Here is a 23,291-nt window from a genome sequence, read left to right as displayed (position 1 = left end):
ATAGCTGTAACATTATTTGAAACCTCATTATAATTCAAATCAGGAATCCAGTTTCAAACTTATCCCCTCTAAAACTGTAGGAGTCAAGAGCAAAATTAAAACAAATGGAATGGAAGAATTTGCTACTGTATCATCATAACAGGAACAGTGCTCTCGGCTGCACAAATTCAATGAGCCTCAATTTCTGCTGACAATATCATACGAAATATTCTAATGTATGCCTTCTGCCTTCAACCGCATAGGAGTGCAGAATTAAAACAACTTTAAATTAATGCTAAATAAATATGGCCAAAACTAAAGCATCAAGGAAATTTTATAGGAGCTAAAAAGTAAAAAATATTAGAGGAAGAAAGGGGAAGATAGTTGCTTGGTGAACATCAAAGGGAAGTCAGAGGGATACACAGAAAAAAGGTTGTCTCAGGGGAACCCCGGAAATTACAAATCCGCAATCTTTTTCCTTTGAAAACAATTAAAAGGAGCATTGCACAAGGAATGTAATCATTTCTCAGTCCATTGATGCATAAATTCCTTCAAAAACACAAGTATGAATCTATAACAGAATTTCTGGAGTTCTGTGATATGACCCAGAAAGAGAGTGAATCACAGTCCACTCTGGAAGTAGGTGAGGTTCTGGATTGTAATGTCTTTTTATGGGCCACTGCAACACAAATACATACAATAGGAATTCAGGAAAAACTTCACCACTGAGAGAATGGTTCAAAGAACGTGGAACCAACTACTTCAACAAGTGGATAGATACTGCATCATTTATAAGGACACAAAATAAATATAAGAAAGTAAAGAAATAACAGGACAGGGTGAAATAAAGCACAGTGGGAGAAGGTCTATGTCAAGCCTGCACAGAGACATAAATATGGCTTGCTTCTGTACTATTTGGGTTTTCTTTAGCGCTGGAAATGGTTACATCCCGACACGTGGGACAGAAGCAAGGTCGCATTGTGTATTCCACGGACCAGAAAATTCCGGCCGGCTTAGCGAACAGAGCGGACACCCCTGCTGAAATCTGGAGGAAAACACACAGAGGATGCAGAGGGGGATCACAAAGCCGAGGAAAGAGGACCGGGTCGAGACAACAGAGACTTATGGAGAAGAGGAGTTCGGTGGGTAATACCGTTCCGGCTGACCGGAAGTGCACTGAGAGCGGTAAGCGTAAAGGAGTTGGGTGCTTACTGTTCTGGCTAACAACGGATGGTGCAATCCAGGGTATATTACGATCGAGGAACGTGTTTGCAGAGTGGATATTGAACTTTTTACTGTTGGACTTCAGCCACATTCCACCGTGATACAATACTTGGCGGCATGCGAGGTTGTTCCTGCCTGTGGCCATCGAACGTGCAGCTCCTCCTGTGGAGGGTCAGACACCCTGAGCCAATAGACTGGTCCTGGACTTATTTTCCATCTGGCATAGTTTGCATTTTGGTGTTTGATTGTTGGGGTTTTTTGTATTGCTATATTTACGCTCTATTCTTGGTTGGTGCGGTTGTAACGAAACCAAATTTCCCTCGGGATTAATAAAGTATATCTTTCTATCTATCTATCTACTGTGAGAGCAATCAACACCTGGAATCATTTAGTAGTTAGCAACAGCATAGGAAATGGCAGGATTAGGGGTGGAGGCTGAGGAGGCAGATTTGCGCCCTGCTGCCTCTGGATGTAATGACGTTACAACCCCTAACAATTCTCCTCTGCTACATAAATGCCATGAAGTAATACTTGGGTTAAAACAAATCCATTACTGATCCGGTCATCAAAAGGGAGCTAGAAGTCACCTTCCTCTTCACTGCCTACACGTAACTTATATCAGCAGATTAAATGAAACAAAAATCCTCTTTATCATATAAAGTTCTACTGGGGATGAAAAGAAAGTACTATTTTGAACCACTTACTTCACTGGGAAAGTAACCAAGACAAGGGTACTTGCTTTGGCCAGTGCAGATCAGAAACCTGGGATGTGGTGATGGAAAACAGGTGACAGGTGACACGGAGAGATTGGGAAACCTTAGTTTCTGATCTTGAATTTGATCTCAGCATTGCTCAAGTTGATGCTAACTTAAATCAATTGTAAATCCAATGACTGCGTGCCACCGAAGCATTTGTCAGGGTCTGTGTGGCATTTGTCTGATCAACAGGTAAAAAGTTCCAGTCACTGGGATTCTCCTGCTTCAGGTCACATAACCGTAACCAACTTTCCGTCACATGACAGTAACCAAAGAGAAGTAAACAATTCCCCCAAGTTAGAAGGCAGCAACTGAACACTGTTACAGACAAACAACCAATTATTCTTGAAACAACACAGGGCAGGAACAAAAGTAACAGATCATAAGATCATCAAGCATAGGAGCATAATTAGGCTATACAACTCATCAAATTTGTTCTGCCATTCCATCATGGCTGATTTATATCCCTCTCAACCCCATTCACTTGTCTTTTCCCCTGTAACCTTTGACACCCTGACTAATCAAAAACTTAGCACGGCTTTAAATATATCCTCCACGACCATTTGTGGCAATGAATTTCACGGATTCACCACCCTCTGGCTAAAGAAATTTCTCTTCATCTCTGTTCTAAATGGACGTCCCTCTATTCTGAGGCCCACTGATCCCAGACTCGCACACTATAGGAAACATCCTCACCACATCCACTAGACCGGTGGTCTCCAGCCTCCGGGCCGCGGACCGATACATTGCCGCGAAGCATGCAGGAGTGCAGCGGTAGCCGGGATGCACCCAGCACATCTTTAAGAAACAAGCTGAAATAAACAAGCTAATTAATTAGGTGCCGCCCAGCATGTAAATGTTGGCCCAGATCAGAGGTGATTGCCAATTTCACTTGCTCTACGCGATGTTCACTCCTCTTTCCAGGGCACTGGAGCCTTATAGCTGTTCCATTGTTTGGTCAATTTAAACGTCAGCCCGGACAGGCTGAAAAGACAGGGCCGTCAGGATTGAGGTGACATGTTCAATCTAATAAACTTCTAATAAAGTATAGGTGCTGCCGTGCTTTCTTTGTAATGACAGTTACGTGCTGGTCCCAGGACAGATCGTCTGACACTTTTCAGAGAGAGAAACGCTGATCCTTAATGCTGAAGAATTTAAAGTTATTGACCCTCTCCACCTCAGTTCCTCTAAAGAAGACTGGCTTCTGGGCGGCACCTAATTAATTAGCTTGTTTATTTCGGCATTTTTCTTAAAGATGTGCAGGGTGTGCTCCAGCTACCGCTGCACCCCTGCATGCTTCGCGGCAATGTATCGGTCCGTGGCCCGGAGGCTGGAGATCACTGCACTAGACCATCAGACCTTCCAATATTAAATAGGTTTCAATGAGATCCCCCCTCATTCTTCTACAGACCCAGACCTATCAAATGCTCCTCATACATCTTTTCTAGATAAGGGCCCAAAATTGTTCCCAGTACTCCAACTGCGGTCTGACCAATGCTTTATAAAGCTTTAGCAATATATGCTTGCTTTTATATTTACTTCTGGTAAGATCTCAGCATACTCAGTCACAGCAGCTTCCACAGGGCTAACCAAATTTGCTGTTGTCTTTTTTAAACGTATTTTTTATGATTGCAAGACCCTGCTGGACATTAAGAATGTAAAGTACTGCAGGTCTACCCCATCAGCGAGTTGCTCGTTGGTGGAGAAACTGAAGGAGCTGGACCTGGTGTGGATCATGCTGCTGCCTGTGTCGGAGGCATCGGTGTGTAGGAAGTGTGCAGTTTTTTGTGATTGCAAGACCCTTTTGGACATTGTTAATGTGGAATGTTGCAAGTCTGATTGACATACTGCAAGTCTTATTAGTGGATGGCAGGAGAGATGCGTGGCCTCTGCTGTAGCAAGGACTAGGCCTCAAGCCACGGCGTTGCCTGTTTACAGCTTCCCAGGAAAGAGTCATCAGAGTCGGTGCGCTCCACTGAAGTGCCGAGGCGGTGTGGCATGGTGTCCAAGCTGGAGCTGGTGCTGCCCCCAGTGTTCGCTTGGCAGAAAACAAGCCATACTGTGTTTTTCTGTAGACTGCTACAATTTTCATGGACTCAAGGTCTTGAACTATATTATTTTGTGCGACTGTATTTCACTGATATCTTATATGTGCTGTATGTGCCTTGTGCTGTGTATGACTGTTGGTACTGTGTTTCGTACCTTGGTCCTGGAATAATGCTGTTCCGTTTGGCTGCATTCATGGGTATTCCTCTATGACTGAATGACAATTAAACTTGAACTTGAACTTGTCCTCTTGAAATGAATGCCAACGTTGGATTTGCTTTCCTTACCACTAACTCAACCTGCAATTTAACCTTTCTGGGAATACTGCATGAGGACTTCCAAGCCCCTTTGCAGCTCTTTTTTAAAAATTTTATCCCCATTTAGAAAATACTTCACACCTTCATACCTTCTACCAAGTGCATGACCATACACTTCCCTACACTATATTCCATGTGCCACTTCTTTGTCCATTCTCCCAATCTGTCCAAGTCCTCTTGCAGACTCCCTGCTTCCTCAACACTACATGCCCCTCACCTATCTTCCCTTCATCAGCAAACTTGGCCATAAAGCCATCAATTCTGTCACCCAGATCATTAACATATTATAAAAAGAAGTGGTCCCAACACTGACCGCTGTGGAACACCACTAGTCACCAGCAGCCAACCAGAAGATGCACCTTTATTCCCACTCGTTGCCTTCTGCTACTCAGCCAATCATCTATCCATGCGAGTACCTTTCCTGTAACACCATGGGCTCTTATCTTGTTAAGCAGCCTCATGTGCAGCACCTTGCCAAAGGGCTTCTGAAAATCTAAGTAACCACCATCCACTGACTCTCTTTCATCTATCCTGCCTGTTACATCCTTAAACAAATCAACAGATTTGTCAGGCAAGATTTCCCCTTCAGGAAACCATGCAGACTTTGGCCTATGTTATCATGTGCCACCCAGTGCACTGAAATCTCATCCTCTCAAAATGGTGCCGGTAAACCATGGCGATGCACTGTGGACTATGTAATGACGGACTCCAACATCTTCTGAACCACAGAAGTTTCGCTAAAGGACCAATAATTTCCTTTTTATCTGCCCCCCCCAAAGAGTGGAGTGATGTTTGCAATTTTTCCGTCCTCCAGAACCATTCTAGAGTCCAGTGAATCTTGAAATATTGCTACTAATATCTCCACCATCTCTTCTGCCACCTCCTTCAGGACCCTTGGATGTAGTCCATCTGGTCCAGGTAGCTTATCTACATTCAGACCTCTCGGCTTCCCAAGCACCTCCTTAGAAATAGCAACCACACTCAATTCTGCCCGCTGTTGCTCTCGAATTTCTGGCGCACTGCTACGGTCTTCCACCATGCGGGTCACTCTGCTACGCTACTGGAGAGGGAAGCGCCTGCAGCTGTGCCCGGAGAATGTTACCCAGGTTTTCTGCATTTTGGATATGGACTATAGACTTCTTTCAGTCTTATAGTTTTTTTATATTCTGTGTTTTTCACCCAATCTTCCTCCTTTTTTTTTGTGCAAGGAGGGGAATTTGGGGGTTGATGTGCTTATTCCATTTTGTTTGTTTTTTGTATGGGAGGAGGGATTTGGGGGCTGATGTGCCTGTTCCATTTTTGCTTGTTTTTTTTGTGCAGGGAGGGGGATTTGGGGTTTGATGTGCCTGTTCCATTTTTGTTCGCTTTTCTGTGCAGGGAGGGGTATTGGGATTGATGATTGTGCTGCCTTGCTTTTCTTTCTTGGTTTTGTGGCTATCTGGAGAAGAAGAATTTCAGAGTTGTATACCTTGATAATAAATGAACCTTTGAACCTATATTATATGTCCTCTCTTTTGCTTTTATTCAGTCTTTGACTTCCCTTATGAGCCACAGTTACCTCATCCTCCCTTTAGAATACTTCTTCTTCTTCTTTGGGACGTATCTATCTTGCTCCTTCCAAATTGCTCCCAGAAACTTCAGCTATTGCTGTTCTGCCATCATCTCTGATAGTGTCCCCTTCCAATCAACTTTGCCCAGCACCTCTCTCATGCCTCCATAATCCCCTTTACTCTACTGTAATACTGATACATCTGACTTTAGCTTCTCCCTCTCAAACTGCAGGGTGAATTCTATCATATCATGATCACTGTCTTCTAAGGGTTCCCTAACTGTTTAATTGCTCAACAGCCACGAATTGCCCTTTTCCAGGTGGGCTCAAACTCAAGCTGCTCTAAAAAGCTATCTCGTAGGCATTCTACAAGTTACCTCTCTTGGGATCTAGCACCAACCTGACTTTCCCAGTCGACCTGCAAATTGAAATCCCCATGACTATCATAACATTGCCCTTTTGGCATTCATTTTCTATCTCCCATCCTGGCTCCTGTTTGGAGGCCTGTATATAACCCCCATTATTCTTTTAACCCTTCCAGTTCCTTTCCTCCACCCACAACGAGTCTACATCTTCCAATCCCATGTCATCTCTAAGGATTTAATTTCATTTTTTACCAACAGAGCCACTCACCCCATCTGGCTACCTGCCTGTCCTTTCAATACAATGTGTCTCCTTATATGTGCTCACAACAAAGATCTTCTTTCAGCCACAATTCAGTGATATCCACAATGTCATTCCTGCCAATCTCTAACTGTGCTAAAAGATCATCTACCTCATTCTGTATACTGCGTGCATTTAAATATAACACCTTCAGACCTGTATTAATCACCCTTTATGATTTTCCCTGCATGTTACACTTCAACTCATCCCACTTACTGTAATTTTGCCCTATCATCTGCTTGTCTTTCTTCACAGTCTGACTATACACTCCATCTACTTGAATACTAACTGCTCTATCCTCAGCCCTATCATCCTGTTCCCATCCCCCTGCCAAATTAGTTTGTACCCTCCCCAACAGCTCCAGCAAAATTGCCCACAAGGACATTGGTGCCCCTCAAGGTCATGTATAACCTGTCCTTTTCGTACAGGTCATACCTTCCCCAGAAGAGATCCCAATGATCCAGAAATTTTAAACCTTGCCCCCTGTACCTATTCCTCAGATACATGTTCATCTGCCCAATCATCCTATTCTTACCCTCACAGTCAGCCATCCAGAGATTACTATCCTGGAGGTCCTGCTTTTCAGCTTTCTACATAACTCCCTAAATTCTCTCTTCAGGACCTCATTCATTTTCCTACCTATGTCACTGGTGCCAATATGTACCATGACTTTCAGCTGTTTATCTTCCCCCTTTGGAGCTGATCCGAGACATCCTTGACCCTGGCTCCTGGTGGGTTCTTTTTCATGTCCACAGACTCTCCTGTCTGCTGCTCTAACTATGGAATTCCCTCTCTCTACTGCACTCCTCTTCTCCCCCCCTTCCCTTCTGAGCCACAGAGACAATGCCAGAGACCTGGTCGCTGCAGCTTCCCCCTGACACGTCATTACCCCTCCCAACAGTATCCAAAGCAGTATCCTTATTATTGAGGGGAACGGCTACAGGGTACTCTGCACTGGCTGCCCATTCCCTTTCTCTCTCCTGGCAGTCAGCCACATACATGCCTCCTGCAACTTAGGAGCTACAGGGAGGTAGTCACCCTATCTATCACTTTCTCAGTCTCCCATATGAACCTAAATTCATTGATCTGCTACTCCTGGCCATTAACACAGTACCAAAGGGGCTGAAGCTCAGTGCACTTCATGCAGATATAGTTAGAAAGACTGGAGTCTTGCAGAGTTCCCACATCTCACACGAAGAACGTATCTTTAACCCTGGATCTATTCTCAACACACTAGCTATGTACAAATAGCAAGGAAAGAGAAAAGAGACTTACTAGAAACTTAGAGCCTCCACCTGTTCTCACTGAAGCCTGTTGAGTCAAAGCCTTCCACTCTAAAGCTGGCCGACTCACACAATTACTAGATGTTACCTTTGATTGCACACAGCAGACAAAACAAGGCAGATAAGCTCATGACGCAGTTAGAAATTGGGAGGAATGACGTTGTGGTCACACAGAATTGTGGCTGAAAGAAGATCTCAGCTGGGACCTGAACAAACAAGATACATATCCTATCAAAAAAAACAGGTGATTGGGCAGAGGTGGTGGGTGGCTCTGTTGGTAAAAAATGATATCAATTCCTCAGCAAGAAGTGACATAGGATCAAAAGCTGCAGAAATCTTGCAGGTATAGTTTAGAAACTGTAAGGGTAAAAAGACCCTGAAGGGAGTTATATACAGGCCCCTGAATACTAGCCAAGATACAGGGTACAAATTACAACATGAGACAGAAAAGGCATGCATGAAAGGCAGTATTATGATGGTCATGCAGGACTTCAATACATAGATAGACTGGGGAAATCAGACTGGCACAGAATCCGAAGAGAAGGAATTTGCAGAATGCCTAACAGATAGGTTTTTAGATCAGCTTGTGGTTAAGCCTACAAGGGAAAGGCAATTCTTGATTGGGTGTTGTGCAATGAATCTGATTTGATTTGAGAGCTTAAGGTAAAGGAGTCCTCAGGAGACAGTGATCCTAATGTGATAGAATTCACCCTGCAGTTTGAGAAGGAGAGGCTAAAATTGGATAAATCATTAATACAATTGAGTAAGGATAACTACTGAAGCATAAGGGAGGAACTGCACTGGAAAGGGACCTTACCAGGAACGTGGTAGAGAAGCAATGCAGGAATTCCAGGAATCATTCGAAACACACAGGATAATTTCTTCCTAAAGAAGAAGAAACATTCTAAAAGGAGGATGAGGTCACCACGCTGATGAAGAAAGTCAAAGTGGGCATAAAAACAAAAGAGGGAGCATACAATATTGCAAAAAGTAATGCAAAGCTAAAAGATTGGGAAGCTTTTAAAAACCAACAAAATACAACTAGAAAAGCAATAAGGGGAGAAAAGATGAAATATAAAGATAATCTAGCTGGTAATATAAAAGCGGATACCAAAAGATTTCTCCCCCAGTATACAAAGATTAAAAGAGGCAGGAATATGACACTGGAGAAGTGATAATGGGAAACAAGGAAATGGCAGATGATCTGAATGACACACACAAAATGCTAGCAGATCTCCGTAGGTCGGGCAGCATCTATGGAGATAAATAAACAGTTGACATTTTGGTCTGAGACCCTCCAACAGGACTGGAAAGGAAGGGGGAAGAAGCCAGAATAAGAAGTTGGGTGGAGAGGGGGGAGAACACGATGGAAGGTGAATGAAGTAAGAGCTGGGAGGTGATTTGGAAAGTGCAAAGAGTTGGAGAAGAAGCAATCTGAAGAAGGAGAGTGGAAAGGGAAGGGGTGGGAATTAGGAAAAGGTGATAGACAGGTGAGGAGAAGAGATAAGAGACCAGAGTGGGGAATAGAAGAAAAGGGAAGAGGGAGGGGAAAGATTACCAGAAGTTGGAGAAATGGGCATTCATGCCAATGGGATGGAGGCTACCTGGATGGAACATGAGGTGTTGCTCCTCCAGCCTGACAGTGGCAGAACTGGAGACCATGGACCAACTTGGGGAAGGAATTGAAATAGCTGGCCAGTTTGGCATTTCCACTTTTTGCGGATGGAGCTGTGATGCTCGACAAAGTGGCCCTCCAATCTACGTCGGGTCTCACTAATGTAGAGGAGGCAGGTGATGAGTAGCCTCACCTGGAAGGACTGCTTGGAGCTCTGAATGAAAGCGAGGGAGGAGTTAAAGGGGCAGGTGTAGCACTTCTGCTGCTTGCGGGGATAAATGCTAGGAGGGAGATTAATGGGGAGGGACAAATGGACGAGGGAATCATTCAGAAAGCTGAGCGTGAAGATGTGTTTGGCGGTAGGGCCCACTGAAGATGGCAGAACTTGTGGAGAATGAAGTGCTGGATGTTGAGGCTCATGGGATGGTAGGTAAGGACGGGAGGAACTCTACCCTGTTAAGGCAGTGGGAAGATGGGGTGAGCATGGATATACAGGAAGTAGAGGAGATGCAGGTGAAGGAAGCATCAATGGTGGAGGTAGAGAAACCCCATTCTTTGAAGAAGGAGGACATCTCTGATGTCCTGTAAAGGAAAGCCTCATCCTAGGAACAGATGCAGTAGAGACGAAGGAACTGAGAAAAGGGTGTAGCATTTTTACACCAGACAGTGTGGGAAGAGGTATAGTCAGGACAGCCGTGGGAATTGATGGGTTTATAAATGATATCAGGAGACAGTTTGTCTCTATTGATGGAGACAGAGATTGAGAATGGGGATGGAGGTATCAGAAATAGACCAAGTGAATTTAAGGTGTGACGACAAACCAAGTTATCAGAAGATTGATGCTGTTGAGAGAGATAAGGGAGACAAATGGAGAAACGTTCAAAATGTTAATGAGAGAGGAGAGAGATAACGAAAAGAGACACAATTCAGAGTATTGACAGACCGGTTGCTTTGAACCTGAACTGTTTGAAGTTTGATGGACAGGCGATACCCCAGCAGGGGGATAAAAAGAACAGGTTTGCTAAGGCACGACACACCACAAGATCACGAGATAACGAGACCCTGGAAGAGCGGTGTGCCCCCACAAGTTAGTGGGAGTTTGGAGGTCTGGTTCGAGGGAACTGACCATAGACTGACAGGGTGAAAAGGTACGATCGGCGGGAACCTGGTGTGTGTGTCCGCCCTTGCCTGGGTGCCGGGTTCACCACGGAAGAACGGTCATATCCGGAATGGAGGGGTCACAGTCGGTGACCACAGCGGGATAGAAGACATAAAAGGGTCTGCCCGAAAGCCAACTGCGAAGAACATCAAAGGTCTGCTTGAATCAAAATTTGCATCTCCCTCTCTCTCCAATGGCACAACAGCGATTACTGCGAATTGTACTAAGCTGAACTGAATTCTGCATCACTTGAGACTGATCATTTTACCCCTAGACTGCGATAGAGCTTAGTTGATTCCTATTACCCTAGTTCTGTGTACATGTGTGTTTTATCATTGCTAACCTGTTGCATTTACATCCTTACAATTAGAGTACCGTGTTACTTATTTCTTTAATAAAACTTTATTAGTTTCTGTTAAACCAGATTCCAACCAGTGGTCCATTTCTGCTGGTTTGGCAACCCAGTTACGGGGTACGTAACAAAGGGCAGGGTGGAAGTTGGAGGCAAAGTTGATGAAACTGACGAGTTCAGTGTGGGTACATGAAGCGGCACCAATGCAGTCATCAATGTAGTGCATTCTTCATTTCCCCATTCTGGTCTCTTAACTCTTCTCCTCACTTGCCTAACACCTTCCCCTGGTGCCCCCCTCTTTCTCCCGTGATCCACTCTCCTCTCCTATCAGATTCCTTCTTCTCCAGCCCTTTGCCTTTTCTACCTATCACCTCCTAGCTTCTTTTCTTCATCTCACCTCCCCCACCCACCTATCACCTTCTAACCTGTCCTCCTTCCCCTTCCTCATCTTCTTATTCTGGCTTCTTCCCACTTTCTTTCCGGTCTTGATGAAGGGTCTTGTCCCGAAACATCAACTGTTTGTTCATCTCCATAGATGCTGCCGGGTCTGCTGAGCTCCTCCAGCATTTTGTGTGTGTTGCTCTGGTTTCCCAGCATCTAAAGGATCTCTTATGTTTATGATGAACTGAATAAGTATTTTGTGTTAGCTTTCACTGTGGAAGACATCAGCAACCTGCCAGAAATTCAAGCATGTTAGGGACAGAAATGAGTATAGTTGCTATTACTAAGAGGCTGAAAGGTCTGAGGCAAATACAACTCATGGAATGGATGAACTGGACCCCAGGGTGCCGAAAGAGGCTACAGAAGAGATTGTGGAGGCAAGAATCACTAGTCAGGAATAGTTCAGACGACTGGAAAACAGCAAATGTTAGTCCACTCTTTAAGAAGGAAGGGAGGCAGAAGATAGGAAGTTATCAGCTGGTTAGCCTGAATTTAGTGGTTGGTAAGATTTTATGAGTCCATTATTAAAGTTGAGGTTTTGGTTTACTTGGAACCATGCGATAAAACAGGTTGAAGGCAGCGTCGTTTCCTTAAGGGCTGACAAATCTGTTGGAACTCTTGGAGGAAATAACAGGCAGGATAGACAAAGAAGTTGTTTACTTTGATTTTCAGAAGGTCTTTGACAAGTTCCTGCACACGAGGTTGCTAAACAAGATAGGAGCTCATAATATTACAGGAAAGATACTAGCATGGATGGAAGATTGGCTGACTGGCAGAAGGCAAAGAGTGGGAATAAAGGGAGCCTTTTCAGGTTGGTTGCCAATGACTGGTGGTGTTGCACAGGGGTTGGTGTTTTGTCTGCTACTTTTCACAGCATACATGACCAAGATTGTGGATGATACAAAGATAGGTGAAGGGACAGTACTGTTGAAGAAGCAGGGAGTCTGCAGAAAGGACTTGGACAGGTTGGGAGCATGGGCAAAGCAATGGCAAATGTAATATAATGCAGGAAAGTGCATGGTCATGCACTTGGTTGAAACAAATAAAGGCACAAACTATTTTATAAACAGGGAGCAAATTCAGAAATCAGAGGTACAAAGGGACTATTGAGTCCTAGTGTAGGATTGCCTAAAGGTTAAATTACGGGTTGAGTCAGTCTTAAGCAAATCAAATACAAAGTTAGCATTAATTTAGAGAGGACTAGAATATAAAAGCAAGGATGCAATTCTGTGGATTTATAAACATGGTTCAGAGCACATTTGGAGCATTGTGAGCAACTTTGGTCCACATCTAAAGATGTGCTGGTGTTGCAGAGAATTGAGAGGAGGTTCCCAGGAATGAAAGGGTTAATGTATGGAGAACGTTTGATGGCTCTGGACCTGTACTTGCTGGAGTTTAGAAAGACAAGAAAGGGTGGGGGGGAATCTAATTGAAAGCCAGGTAATTTTGGAAGGCCCAGATAGAGGGGTCACGAAACACAGAGAGTATGTTTCAAATCGTGGGAGAGTCTAAGGTCTAATGGCACAGATAATATGACATTCATTTAGAAGAGAGATGAGAAAGAATTTCTTCAGCTAGAGGGTGCTGAATCTGTGAGTGCCAAATGTTATGGAAAGAATACAGGAAAATAGGGCTGAAAGGAAACAATAAAGTCAGCCAGATTGAATGACAGAATGTATTCAAAGGACTGAATGGCCTTATTCTCTCATTTGTTCCGGTTTTTAACAGGAATGGCTTCTATCACACAACACTAACCAGCAGGCTCTGCTACAGCACAGTAAAGAACAGTCCCTGTTACAAGACAGTGAAAAAAAGCTCCTGTCATAGAACAATAAACAACATCTCCCATTACAGGACAGTAAACAACATCTCCCATTTCAGGGCAGTAAACAACATCTCCCATTTCAGGGCAGTAAACAGCATCTCCCATTACAGGACAGTAAACAACATCTCCCAATATAGGACAGTAAACAACAGCCCCCACAAGAGAGAGAATCTGCAGATGCTGGGAATCCAAACAACACACACAAAATGCTGGAGGAACTCAGCAGGCCAGGCAACATCTATGGAAAGGAGTATAGCTGACATTTCAGGGCAAAACCCTTCTGCAGGACTTCGAAGGGTTTCAGCCTGAAGCGTTGACTGTTCTCGTTTCCTAGATGCTGCCTGGCCTGCTGAGTTCCTCCAGCATTTTGTGTGTGTTGCCCTCATAGGAGGACAGGAACCAATAACCCTTCCCCCTTCTCATTTACAGGACATTGAGCAACAGTCACCGTTGCAAGGTAGTAAACCAGCTCTTGTTACTGGGCATTGAGCAGTAGTTGCTATCAGAGGGATGTAAAGGTTCCCATGTTACAGGGCAGTGAGCAGTAGCTCCTGTTACAGGATATTAACCAATAGTCCTTGCTACTGGACAAATAAGCAGCAGTTTATGAATATTCAATGCAGTAATGTGACTGGAAGCAGTTGTTTCTGCTATAACCAATCAGTCCTGAACAGAGCAGTAACCAAGCTTCCCTGGCATTGCACACCGGTATAGGTGAGTGTACGATGGGAGAAATATTTTAGGTTTACTGCAATCAGGTGGTTGATGGTCAGCATGGAACTGATGAGATGAAGGGCCTGTATGATGTTTATGATTCTCTGATTCACCTGGTGTCTAGCAGAGGAGAATGAATAACAGATTTCTAGCAAAGCTCAGTAGTAAGGTTCAGGAGTTCTATATCTGACTGGAATTCTCATACTGGTCAGCATTTAAAATTCAAATTCTAAGTAAATTTATTATCAAAGTATATATATGCTACACTGTCTTGATAGCCATTTTCTTACACATATTTACAGGGAAAAGAAACACAGTAGAATTTTACAAAAAAAAAACAGAAAAAGATTAGGACTGACAGGCAACCAATGTGCAAAAGAAGACGAAATCCGATTTACTCCGAGGAAATGCCAACAGTTCCATGCAGAACTGCCAGCAGCAGCACCTAATAAAAACCAGACTGATGTCTTCTTCCAAATACTCAGTAATTAAAAAATACCTAAGCTGTTCTATCAATCGTCCTTTCAGGGACTATCCCTCACCCCAACAATCAGTTCACTAAGCCTTTAGTAAACCTTTCCTTCAGCACTAAACTGTACAGGACTTACTAATACCTATCTTTATTCTTATCCTTCTTCCCCAGGGGCTTGTTAATGTTAATGGGATGAGTAAGCATCTGGCCGGGATAAAGGGTAGCAAAACTGCAATGGAACAATAGGTTCTGAAAGTAAATATCCAGTGAACAATCCCAGTGAAATAGTAGTCAATTGAAAAGGCGGGATCTCCTGGTAGCCACCTATTTCAATTCTGACAAATCAGTCCACGGCCTCCTCTACTGTTGTGATGAGGCCACCCTCAGGGTGGAGGAGCAACAGCTTATATTCCATCTGGGTGTCCTCCAACCTGATGGCATGAACATCGATATTTCAATCTTCCAGTAATTCCTCCTCCCCCCACCCTATCACCATTCCCCATTCCCATTTCTCTCTCTCTCCTTCCCTGCCCACTACCTCCCTCTGGGGCTTCTCCTCCTTCCCCTTCTTCCATGATCTTCTACTCTCTCCCATCCTCTAGCCCTTTATCTCTTTCCCTATCAACTTCCCAGCTCTTTACTTTACACCTACCTCCTCCTCTCCTGGTTTCACCCATCACCTACTACCTTGTACTTCTTCCTCCCCTTTCCCCACCTTCTTACTCTGACTTCTCATCTTTTTTCCCCCATTCCTGCTGAAGGGTCTTGGCCCAAAACGTTGACTGTTTATTAATTTCCATAGATGCTGCCTGGCCTGCTGAGCTCCCCCAGCATTTTGTGAGTATTGCCAGTGAAACAGTAGAGGGTGGACGTGTGAGACTGATTAAGGACGAAAAAGATGATCCGTCCATAGATACAGCAGGCATGACTGGAATACTGAATCTGTATTTTTTTGTTGGAATTTTCAAATTCTACCAATTCTCTATTTTATTTCTAATTGATCTTATTTCCACTGTTCTTGCAGACAATGACTTCCAGATCACAACCAAGGTCCTTTCTGCAAATCCAAATCTTTCCACCCCCCTTGAACAGAGGACTAGTCACTATCGAGAAACACAAAAGCCAGTCCTGCCTTAAGTGAGAGTTAGCTACAGTTTTGATCTTGTAACCCGTTTATAACTGCTCATTTACAGTTAGCAGGTGTGAAGGTCGTTCTATTCACCATAAGGCCATAACACATAGGAGCAGAATTAGGCTATTTGGCCCTTCCAATCTCTTCCACCATTCCATCATGACTGATTCACTATCCCTCTCAACCACAGTCTCCTGCCCTCTCCCCATATCCTTTGTTGCCCTGTCTAATCGAAAACCAATCAACCTCTGCTTTAAATAAACACAATGACTGGGCCTCCACAGCCGCCCGTGGCAATGAATTCCACAGACTCTCCACCCCCTGACTAAAGAAATTCCTCCTCTAAATGAACATCCCTCTATTCTGAGGCTGTGCCCTCTGGTCCTAGACTCTCCCATTATAGGAAACATCTTCTCCACATCCAGTTTATCTAGGTCTCTCAATATTCAAATGGTTTCAATGAGATTCCCCCCTCAGTCTTCTAAACTCCAGCAAGCACAGGCCTAGAATAATCAAACGCTCCTCATAAGTTGACCCTTTAATTCCCGAAATCATTCTAATGAACCTCCTCTGGACCCTCTCCAATTCCAGTTCTTAGATAAGGGGCCCAAAACTGCTCACAATACCTGGTTTGACCAATACCTTATAAAGCCTCAGCATTACATCCTTGCTCTTATATTCTCGTCCTTTCATAGTGAATGCTAACATTGCATTTGCCTTCCTTTCCACTGATTCAACCTGCAAGTTGACTTTTAGGGAATCCTGCACAATGACTCCTTTGCATCTCTGGTTTGTGAATTTTCTCCCTCTTTAGAAAATAGTTTACACCATTATTCTAGTCATCTGTCATCCTCCTTTGCTCCAAAGAGAAAAGCCCCAGCGCGTTCCACCTATCCTCATAAGACATGCCCTCTATTCTAGGCAGCACCCTGGCAAATCTTCTCTGCACCCTCTCTTAAGCTTCCAGATGCTTCCCATAATGAAGCAATCAGAACTGAACACAATACTCCAAGAATGGTCTAACCAGAATTCTATAGAGCTGCAACATTACCAGACAGCTCTTGAACTCAATCCCTGGACTAACAAAGGCCAACTCTCCATACGCCTTCTTGACCACCTTATCAATTTGCACTGCAACTTTGAGGGATCTATGGACGTGGACCCCAAGATCTCTCTGTTCCTCCACACTGCTAAGAATCCTGCCATTCAGCCTTCAAGTTCGACCTTCCAGTTCGACCTTCCAAAGTGTATCATATCACACTTGTGCAGATTGAACCACATGTAACATTTCTCAGTCAGCTCTGCATCCTGTACATGTCCTGTCATAAACTATGAACATTTTCTACGCTACCTACAGCTCCACCAACATTTGTGTCATCTGCAAACTTATTAACCAACCCTTCCATTTCCTATTTATAAAGAGCAGGGTTGCCAGAACAGATCCTGCAATTCTGCAATTATGAAATTGCAGAAGTAAAGGCCATTTAATTAATGACTGTTACCATCAGTGCCTCTCAAATTTATGGAAATTCATGGAATCGGAGTAGAGGAATTTGGCTCCATTTTATTGGAACATCAATTTTGATCTATCCAACCAAATGAACATACTATAAATACGAGAGTCAAATGGTGTAACAAAAAACATTGTGACTCAAATATTAGTCTTCTGTTAGTTTACCCTGAGCAGGGATATCAACATTAATTCAACTATTTAAAGAATGTTCTCACATTGTACTGAAGGCAGTAAATCAGAGGGTGAAGGAGCAGGAACTGACCTTTGCATGTCTTCCTGTCAGGCTGTAACGTGAATCCCACCGGACAACTACAGCGGACACCCGTGGCAGCATCTTGACATGTGCTATCACAGCCTCCATTGTTCACAGCACAGGTCTCTGTGGGAAGGAAAACAGCACAGGTACAGATTAAAACAAGGTCACCTTAGATACCACCTGAACTTTGCATTACTTCCTGGATAGAAACACCTGTCAGCCTGTAGTTAAGAAGAACAGGGTACACAGAGACCATGTGCAGGCAGATGGAGTAGTTAGATTGGCACCATGCACAATTCTGATTTGATGGAGACAGACATGAGAGTACAGAGGAACATCTGGAGAAACTTCTGAAATGCCCGCTTCGCTGCCACTGCTACTGTGTGGTAACCGGAATCTCCGGAGCAGCTGTCCCCGAATCCTCGGCTTTGCTTGTTTCAGCAGCCGGGGTGAGGTCGAAGGCGCTCAGCAGAGGATGGTGCTCGGGAGGCTGTAACGGAGGGGCTGGTCGGAGGCTCGAAGTTTTTGGATGGACGCACTCAGTGTTGTCTGTGGTCAGCTGCTTCCAAGGTATCGGCAAGTTGACGGTGCCTGGAGGTTTATGGCAGGGAGTTTCTCCCTTTTGCCGTCTGCCATCGGGGACTCAGGAGTCGATCAACTCGGGGACTTTGAGACTTTTTTTTTTACTGCGCCCATGGTTTGTTCTTCATCAAATTATGGTATTGCTTTGCACTGCTGTAACTATATGTTATAATTATGTGGTCTGTCAGTGTTAGTCTTTGATTTGTCCTGTTTTTCTGTGATATCACTCTGGAGAAACATTGTATCATTTCTTAATGCATATATGCATTTCTAAATGACAATAAAAGAGGACTGAGTGTTCTCATAATCTAATCTAATCTAATGGTCGGCAGAGACATGATGGGCTGAAGGGCCTGTTCTTATGCTCTACTGTTCTATGTTGTTGACAGCAGCGCTGTGAAAAAAGGTAGAGCCCTAAGAGTTCGGGACTGGAAACTTGGCAATGGTGTATATAAATTACAAAGCATTTTCTCACCATGACAAGCCTGATAGAACATAGAACATAGAATAGTACAGCACAGTAAGGCCCTTCGGCCCACAATGTTGTGCCGACCCTCAAACCCTGCCTCCCATATAAGCCCCCACCTTAGATTCCTCCATATACCTGTCTAGTAGTCTCTTAAACTTCACTAGTGTATCTGCCTCGACCACTGACTCAGGCAGTGCATTCCACGCACCAACCACTCTCTGAGTAAAAAACCTTCCTCTAATATCCCACTTGAACTTCCCACCCATTACCTTAAAGCCATGTCCTCTTGTATTGAGCAGTGGTGCCCTGGGGAAGAGGCGCTGGCTATCCACTCTACCTATTCCTCTTATTATCTTGTACATCTCTATCATGTCTCCTTTCATCCTCCTTCTCTCCAAAGAGTAAAGCCCTAGCTCTCTTAATCTCTGATCATAATGCATACTTTCTAAACCAGCCAGCATCCTGGTAAATCTCCTCTGTACCCTTTCCAATGCTTCCACATCCTTCCTATAGTGAGGTGACCAGAACTGGACACAGTACTCCAAGTATGGCCTAACCAGAGCTTTATAGAGCTGCATCATTACATCGCGACTCTTAAACTCTATCCCTCGACTTATGAAAGCTAACACCCCATAAGCTTTCTTAACTACCCTATCCACCTGTGAGGCAACTTTCAGGGATCTGTGGACATGTACCCCGAGATCCCTCTGCTCCTCCACACTACCAAGTATCCTGCCATTTACTTTGTACTCTGCCTTGGAGTTTGTCCTTCCAAAGTGTACCACCTCACACTTCTCCGGGTTGAACTCCACCTGCCACTTCTCAGCCCACTTCTGCATCCTATCAATGTCTCTCTGCAATCTTTGACAATCCTCTACACTATCTACAACACCACCAACCTTTGTGTCGTCTGCAAACTTGCCAACCCACCCTTCTACCCCCACATCCAGGTTGTTAATAAAAATCACGAAAAGTAGAGGTCGCAGAACAGATCCTTGTGGGACACCACTAGTCACAATCCTCCAATCTGAATGCACTCCCTCCACCACCACCCTCTGCCTTCTGCAGGCAAGCCAATTCTGAATCCACCTGGCCAAACTTCCCTGGATCCCATGCCTTCTAACTTTCTGAATAAGCCTACCGTGTGGAACTTTGTCAAATGCCTTACTAAAATCCATATAGATCACATCCACTGCACTACCCTCATCTATATGCCTGATCACCTACTCAAAGAACTCTATCAGGCTTGTTAGACACGATCTGCCCTTCACAAAACCATGCTGACTGTCCCTGATCAGACCATGATTCTCTAAATACCTATAGATCCTATCTCTAAGAGTCTTTTCCAACAGCTTTCCCACCACAGACATAAGGCTCACTGGTCAATAATTACCCAGACTATCCCTACTACTTTTTTTTGAACAGGGGAACAACATTCACCTCCCTCCAATCCTCCGGTACCATTCCCGTGGACAACGAGAACATAAAGATCCTAGCCAGAGGCTCAGCAATCTCTTCTCTCGCCTCGTGGAGCAGCCTGGGGAATATTCCGTCTGGGCCCGGGGACTTATCTCTCCTAATGTATTTTAACAACTCCAACACGTCCTCTCCCTTAATATCAACATGCTCCAGAACATCAACCTCACTCATATTGTCCTCACCATCATAAAGTTCCCTCTCATTGGTGAATACCGAAGAGAAGTATTCATTGAGGACCTCGCTCACTTCCACAGCCTCCAGGCACATCTTCCCACCTTTATCTCGAATCGGTCCTACCTTCACTCCTGTCATCCTTTTTTTCTTCACATAATTGAAGAATGCCTTGGAGTTTTCCTTTACCCTACTCGCCAAGGCCTTCTCATGCCCCCTTCTTGCTCTTCTCAGCCCCTTCTTAAGCTCCTTTCTTGCTTCCCTATATTCCTCAATAGACCCATCTGATCCTTTCTTCCTAAACCTCATGTATGCTGCCTTCTTCTACCTGACTAGATTTTCCACCTCACTTGTCACCCATGGTTCCTTCACCCTACCATTCTTTATCTTCCTCACTGGGACAAATTTATCCCTAACATCCCGCAAGAGATCTCTAAACATCGACCACATGTCCATAGTACATTTCTCTGCAAAAACATCATCCCAATTCACACCCGCAAGTTCTAGCCTTATAGCCTCATAATTTGCCTTTCCCCAATTAAAAATTTTCCTGTCCTCTTTGATTCTATCCTCTTCAATGATAATTATAAAGACCAGGGAGCGGTGGTCACTGTCCCCCAGATGCTCACCCACCGGGAGATCTGTGACCTGACCCGGTTCATTACCTAGTACTAGATCTAGTATGGCATTCCCCCTGGTTGGCCTGTCCACATACTGTGACAGGAATCCATCCTGGACACACTTAACAAATTCTGCTCCATCTAAACCCTTGGAACTAATCAGGTGCCAATCAATATTAGGGAAGTTAAAGTCACCCATGATAACAACTCTGTTATTTTTGCACCTTTCCAAAATCTGCCTCCCAGTCTGCTCCTCTGTATCTCTGCTGCTACCAGGGGCCCTATAGAATACCCCAGTAGAGTAACTGCTCCCTTACTGTTCCTGACTTCCACCCATATTGACTCAAAAGAGGATCCTGCTACATTACCCACCCTTTCTGTAGTTGTAATAGTATCCCTGAACAGTAATGCCACCCCTCCTCCCCTTTTTCTGCCCTCTCTATCCCTTTTAAAGCACTGAAATCCAGGAATATTGAGAATCCATTCCTGCCCTGGTGTCAGCCAAGTCTCTGTAATGGCCACTACATCACAATTCCATGTATGTATCCAAGCTCTCAGTTCATCACCTTTGTTCCTGATGCTTCTTGCATTGAGGTACACACATTTCAGCCCTTCTACCTTACTGTCTTTAAACCGTTTAATCTGCGTCTCTTTCCTCAAAGCCTCTCTGTCTGTTAGATCTGGCTTTACTCCATGCACTTCTTTCACTGCTCTATCGCTCTGGGTCCCATCCCCCTCGCAAATTAGTTTAAACCCTCCCGAACCATGCTAGCAAGCAAATTAGTTTAAACCCTCCCGAACCATGCCTGCAAGGATATTGCTCCCCCTCGAGTTCAGGTGCAACCCATCCAATCTGTACAGGTCCCACCTTCCCCAGAAGAGATCCCAATGATCTAAAAATCTAAAATCCTGCTCCCTGCACCAACTCCTCAGCCAGGCATTCAACTGCCATCTCCTCCAATTGTTACCATCTCTGTCACGTAGCACTGGCAGCAATCCTGAGAACGCCACCCTTGAGGTCCTGTTCTTCAGCCTTCTGCCTAGTTCCCGAAACTCACACTTCAGGACCTCTAAACTGTTGCTTTTCACAGATGCTGCAAACGGGTCTTGGGTCTTGCTGAAGTTGCAGTTCCCCATTCCTCAAAATAAACCTTATTTTGCCTAAGTGTCATAGAAAAGTACAGCATAGAAACAGGCCCTTCGGCCCATTAAGTCCGTGCTGAACCATTTAAACTGCCTACTCCCATCGGCCTGCACCGGGACCATAGCCCTCCATACCCCTACTATCCATGTACCTATCCAAATTTCTGTTAAACATTGAAATCCAGCTCACATGCATCACTTGCGCTGGCAGCTTGTTCCACACTCTCACAGCTCTCTGAGTGAAAAAGTTTCCCTTCACGTTCCCCTTAAACTTTTCACCTTTCACCCTTAACCAATGACCTCCAGTTGTAGTCCCACCAAGCCTGCATGCATTTACCCAATCTATACCCCTTATAAATTTTGTATATCTCTATCAAATCTCTCCTCAGTCTTCTATGTTCCACGGAATAAAGTTCTAACAAATTCAATCCGTCTTTATAACTCAGGTCCTCCAAACCCAGCAACATCCTTATAGATTTACTCTGTACTCTTTCAACCTTACTAACATCTTTTCTGTCGGCAGGTAACCAAAACTGTACACAATATTCCAAATTAGGCCTCACTAACATCTTATGCAATTTCAACATAACATCTGATCTCCTGTACTTAAGTTATAATTATGATTGTGTCAAAAGCTTTCTTTATGACCCTATCTACCTGTACCACCACTTTCAGTGAAGTATGGACCTGTATTCCCAGATCCCTTTGTTCTACCACACTCTTCAGTGGCCTACCATTCACTATGTAAGACCTACCCTGGTTGGTTGTACTGAAGTGCAATATCTCATACCTGTCTGCATTAAATTCCATCTGCTATTTTCAGCCCATTTTTCCAGCTGATGCAGATCCCTCTGCAAGCCATCAAAGCCATTGCTGCTATGACAACAACTCCAACCTTGGTGTCATCTACAAATTTGCTGATCCAGTTAACCACATTATCATGCAGATCATTGATGTAGATGACAAACAACAATGGACCCAGCACCAGTTCCTGCAGCACTCCACTAGTCACAGGCCTATAGTCAGAGAGGCAACCATTTACTACCACTCTCTGGCTTCTCCCACAAAGCCAATGTCTAATCCAAATTACTATCTCATCTGGAATGCCGAGCAACTGAACCTTCCTGACCAATCTCCCATGTGGGATCTTGTCAAGGGCCTTGCTGAAGTCCATGTAGACAACATCCACTGCCTTACCTTCATCAACTTTCCTGGTAACTTTCTCAAAAAATTCTATAAGTTGGTTAAACATGACCTACTACGTACGAAGCCATGTGGACTATCCCTAATTAGTCCCTGTCTACCCAAGTACTCCTATATCCGGTCCCTTAGAATACCTACCAATAACTTCCCCATTTCCAATGCCAGGGTCACTGGCCAATAGTTTCCTAGGCAGAACAACATTAGCTATCCTCAAAACATCCTCACCTGTCACTAAGGATGATTTAAATATCTCTGCTAGGGCCCCTGTCTTTTCTGAACTTGCCTCCCACAGGGTCCAAGGGAGCATCTTGTCAGGCCGTGGGGATTTA

At 44.3% G+C, this 23,291-nt stretch overlaps 1 protein-coding gene across 1 annotated transcript in view; it reads right to left on the bottom strand.

The window, feature by feature from the left end:
* The window catches only part of LOC140209904 (signal peptide, CUB and EGF-like domain-containing protein 3), a 373,983-nt gene that overhangs the window by 96,716 nt on the left and 253,976 nt on the right, over positions 1–23,291 (bottom strand). Inside the window, exon 7 of the mRNA XM_072278560.1 lies at positions 17,302–17,418. Within this exon, the coding sequence (XP_072134661.1) occupies positions 17,302–17,418 (117 nt within the window). The remainder of the gene's footprint in view (positions 1–17,301; positions 17,419–23,291) is intronic.

The sequence above is a fragment of the Mobula birostris genome, chromosome 14, assembly GCF_030028105.1.
Source record: "Mobula birostris isolate sMobBir1 chromosome 14, sMobBir1.hap1, whole genome shotgun sequence".
NCBI classification, from domain to species: Eukaryota; Metazoa; Chordata; class Chondrichthyes; order Myliobatiformes; family Myliobatidae; genus Mobula; species Mobula birostris.
This window is presented reverse-complemented; position numbering and strand designations above follow the sequence as displayed.